The sequence below is a fragment of the Pinus tabuliformis genome, chromosome 3_1, assembly GCF_031772625.1.
Source record: "Pinus tabuliformis cultivar Carrire ecotype Pingquan chromosome 3_1, CPIR1, whole genome shotgun sequence".
NCBI lineage: Eukaryota > Viridiplantae > Streptophyta > Pinopsida > Pinales > Pinaceae > Pinus > Pinus tabuliformis.
In genome coordinates, this window is record NC_142301.1 from 181,349,264 (window position 1) to 181,353,178 (window position 3,915).

At 35.4% G+C, this 3,915-nt stretch overlaps 1 protein-coding gene across 1 annotated transcript; it reads left to right on the forward strand.

Annotated features, from left to right (window-relative positions):
- Positions 1 to 1,802: 1,802 nt before the first annotated feature.
- LOC149186386 (auxin-induced protein 5NG4-like) lies at positions 1,803 to 3,379 on the forward strand. The gene is made up of 4 exons (XM_089409322.1): positions 1,803 to 1,856; positions 2,189 to 2,350; positions 2,462 to 2,613; positions 3,244 to 3,379. Exons 1-4 carry the CDS (start codon positions 1,803 to 1,805, stop codon positions 3,377 to 3,379), a joined length of 504 nt encoding a protein of 167 aa, XP_089265448.1.
- The last annotated feature ends 536 nt before the right edge of the window (positions 3,380 to 3,915 follow it).

A 3,915-nucleotide genomic window follows, 5' to 3' on the forward strand; every position in this document is an offset into this window, starting at 1 on the left:
TCTTTAACATTGTACACAAAAAAGGTAGCTTCTCTATAACAAGCCTGGGAAAGATGTCCATGATTATTAAATAAAATGAGGTCAATATTCAATGTCATTGAATAATATTCTCAGTGTTAATAAATCTAAATATATGCTAGTTTATTTCATGAACGGAATAATCAGAGCTAAAAACAGTCACCAAGGGCTTGCAGACTACTTCCTCAATTTATCCTCTACACTCTGACTTATTTGTAATGTAGCCTAGCATGTGAAGGGTGTGCTAGTTAGCAGAGTAGGGTAAACTCTAAAAAAGGCTTAAATACTCGTTATCATCTCATTTCTCTAAACCCTCTCTCCCTTGCTTCTGCACTCCGTTCATTCAATATTTCAAGTATTCACTGCCTGTTATCTTCCTTAATCGCTTAATCCATTGAATTCAGTCCAAAACATAAATACCAAGATGCCTACAACTATTGCTACTGATTCGAGGAGGAACATCCCCAAAAGAGGGCAGGTGAAGGCAGCCATTGCCTCTTCCCTCGCCCAATCCATCAGATCAGTGTTAGGATCCCCTAAATCCTTCAACCACTCTGTTTTTTCCTCTTCCTCTTCTCTCGCGACTGCAAATCGTTTGAGAGCACAATGAATGACTTGCAGATCAAATGGGCTTGAGTTTCTTTCATTACAAATTCAGTGATGCAGAAATTAAATCATTATGGATGAAAGCATGGGATCCATAGATCTGTTTTCCAAATAATTTGCTCATTTGTCTAACTCTTTTCCCCAGATTTGAAGCCCTGCAACACCAATGGAGTTTGCTCTTTATGCTGTAGTGAGTCACCAAATATAAAGAGGGGAAATATTTTCTACTATAGCAGCTTTTCCTAGTTGCAGTTGAAAAGCTCTGAAATACAAAGTTTGTTGATCAGAGATTTTGAGTTGAAATATATGGCACTTGATTCCCCTTGGCATGTGTAACTGATTTTTATCCATTAGTGGTGTTTATAAACTTCATCTATGTATTGGATTGATAGAAATACCCATTAACATGTAGAATAGACTTGAATCCTGTTTTTTACATCCAACAGCTAAGAGTTTACTAATTCATCATGCTTTTGATCCATAAGTGAGTGGCTATAAACCTTAACTCTGCATTGAGTGATGAATCATTTGCATGAATGTGCTTTGAATGTGTGGCTAATTAGCATGAATGTTCTTTGAATGTGTGGTTAATCAAATATGAATCGTTTGCATGAATGTGCTTTGAATGTGTGGTTAATTAGATATGAATCGTTTGCATGAATGTGTGGATAATCAGGTACTCAACACTCACTTTGAATGTGTTATTAATCATTTGAATGTGTGGATGCATGAATGTGCTTTGAATGTGTGGTTAATCAAATATGAATCGTTTACATGAATGTGTGGTTAATCAAGAACTCAACACTCACTTTGAATGTGTGGTTAATCATTTGAATGTGTGATTAATGAAATATAAATTGTTTGTATTTTGGTAGTGAATGTTAATGATTGAAGTTACATGTAGTTGAAGTTATTAAAAAGCGAAAAGATTTTCTATTGTTTATCTTATAACTGTTTAAACTAGAAGTAACTGTTCACATAGTTGAAATTTGGAGGAGATTCTTTCATTTAGGTTAATGAAATGAAACTCTGAACAATTTATTTTGATTTAGGTTACTAATGGTCAAAAATTATTTTGAGCTTATAATTGCTCACCTATATGATGCATTCATTTGGATTTAATTATACCATTTAGATTTATTGTGACCAAAATCTAATGTGAGTGTCAAATATGTAGGATGGAGAAAGTAGATGTTATGTGTATTCGCAACAGAGCCAAAATTCTGGGAACTGTAATTTGTGTGGGTGGAGCAATAGCTATGAGTTTCCTTCAAGGTCCTACTCTAGCCCAACTCTGGCCTCTGTGGGGAAAATCAACATCAGTTTCCAACACTAATACAGTACACCTAGTGGAAACCATTCTACACGAGGGAGATTCAGGCAACCAGATTAGAGGGTGTATTTACCTTATCTCAGCATTGATAATGTTATCCACTACCATGATATTGCAGGTCTCGCTACCACCTTGCATATTAAATTGATACCCAATTATAACCCTTTTTTGTATTTAGAAGTTTCAAAGCTCCCCACCCAATCAAATGTATGATTATAATTTCATGTGCAGGTTGAGACATTGAAGAAGTTTCCAGCCAAACTATCCCTTACATCAATTACTGCCATTCTAGGCTCCATCCAAACTGCTCTCCTAATAGCCATTCTTGACATGGGCATCATTCCAACATCATGGATACTAGATAGGGCTAATATTTTGACTGTGTTCACTGCAGTAAGTCTACATACATGAATGATGTTCTTCCTCAATTTTCCCAACCATGAATAACTTAAATTTTTGCTAGGTGGTTAAGCTGATTTGTGGAAGATTAATTCAATTTGGCAGGGAATCATATTCAATGCAATGGCATTTCCATTACAGTTATGGTGTTTGCAGAAACGAGGGCCAGTATTCGTTACAGTATTCAACCTAGTGTCTACCGTGTGCTCAGTAATTTTATCATCTATAGTTCTGGGAGACACGTTGCGTCTGGGAAGGTGGGTGGTTTGTTATATTCTCAAATATTCAATTCGGTGGTTTTTTATATACTCCAATATTCAATTTGTGTTAGAGTGGTTCAGGTAAAATTAAACTTGATCGGATAAAGTTATTAGTTGTTCTTGGGCTAATGAGAATCTATGGTTTTGTCCATGGTATTCATATGGAATATAGTATATTCTTAAGTCTTCAATTTCTACTACAGTGGTTCAAGTAAATTTGATTAGGTAAAGTCAACAGCTATTTTGGGGTTCATGAGAACCCATAATTTTGTCTATGGTATTCATGTGGAATATACCCTGTTTAAAAACAGAAAGACTCCATAAGTGAAAGAAATTAACATGGAGGCTTTTGGCTTTTCAATAGGTTATATTCCACAGGAATATCATGGGCCAAACCACAGGTTGGAGCCAGAAAACTACTTATAACTCGACTAAATCAAGTTTACCAGAACTACCCTAACAATTTTCATTAAATTTATTATTTCTTCTCTCATTTTGCCTACAAATTTACAAAATTAAAATTTACAAAATTAATTAACTGAAATGCTTGATTTTCCTACACTAGAACAGTTTGATGGGTGTGATTCTTATATTCATTGGTCTCTACCTTTTTCTGTGGGGCAAAAGCCAAGACGATGCTACCCAGATCAAAATATCTTCTGACGAAGAAGCAGGTATAACCATCACAGCAGAAGGAGAAGAAAATCAGCACCCACCTCCTGCTTCTGAAGTAGTGGATGTGAAAACACCTTTACTACAGTAACATTCTTGACATTTTGTTGAAAAATTGCAATGTTTGTAATAAACACTTAGTCAGTTCGAACAAAGATGGCAACGCTCCCAAAAAAAAGGGCTACCTAACATCAGAAGTTCCAAATTGCTCAGGCACACAATAGTACTAGGTAAATCTTTGATGTTTGTACGAAAAAAATTTAACTTTTTCAAAGACGGTTGACTTCCAACCTGGGAAGGCAATAACTCCATTTGGAGGCAACCTGATAGATCTAAACATTCAAGAGTGGTGATATCTCCAAGTGTGGAAAGAGCAAAATTCAAACAATCACTCAAATGTAGATGTCTAAGTTGCAATAGATTTCCCTGAAATCTTGGAAGCATTTCCAGACATTTACACCTAGAAAGATTGATGTATTGAATATTTTTTAAATTTTCGAAGGAACTTGGAAGCATCTTCAAAATTTTGCACAATGTCAGATTCATGGTTTGGAGATTTCTCAGATTTTGAAACAAATCTGGAAGCATCTTCAAACTTACGCACAGTGTGAGATTGATATGTTGGAG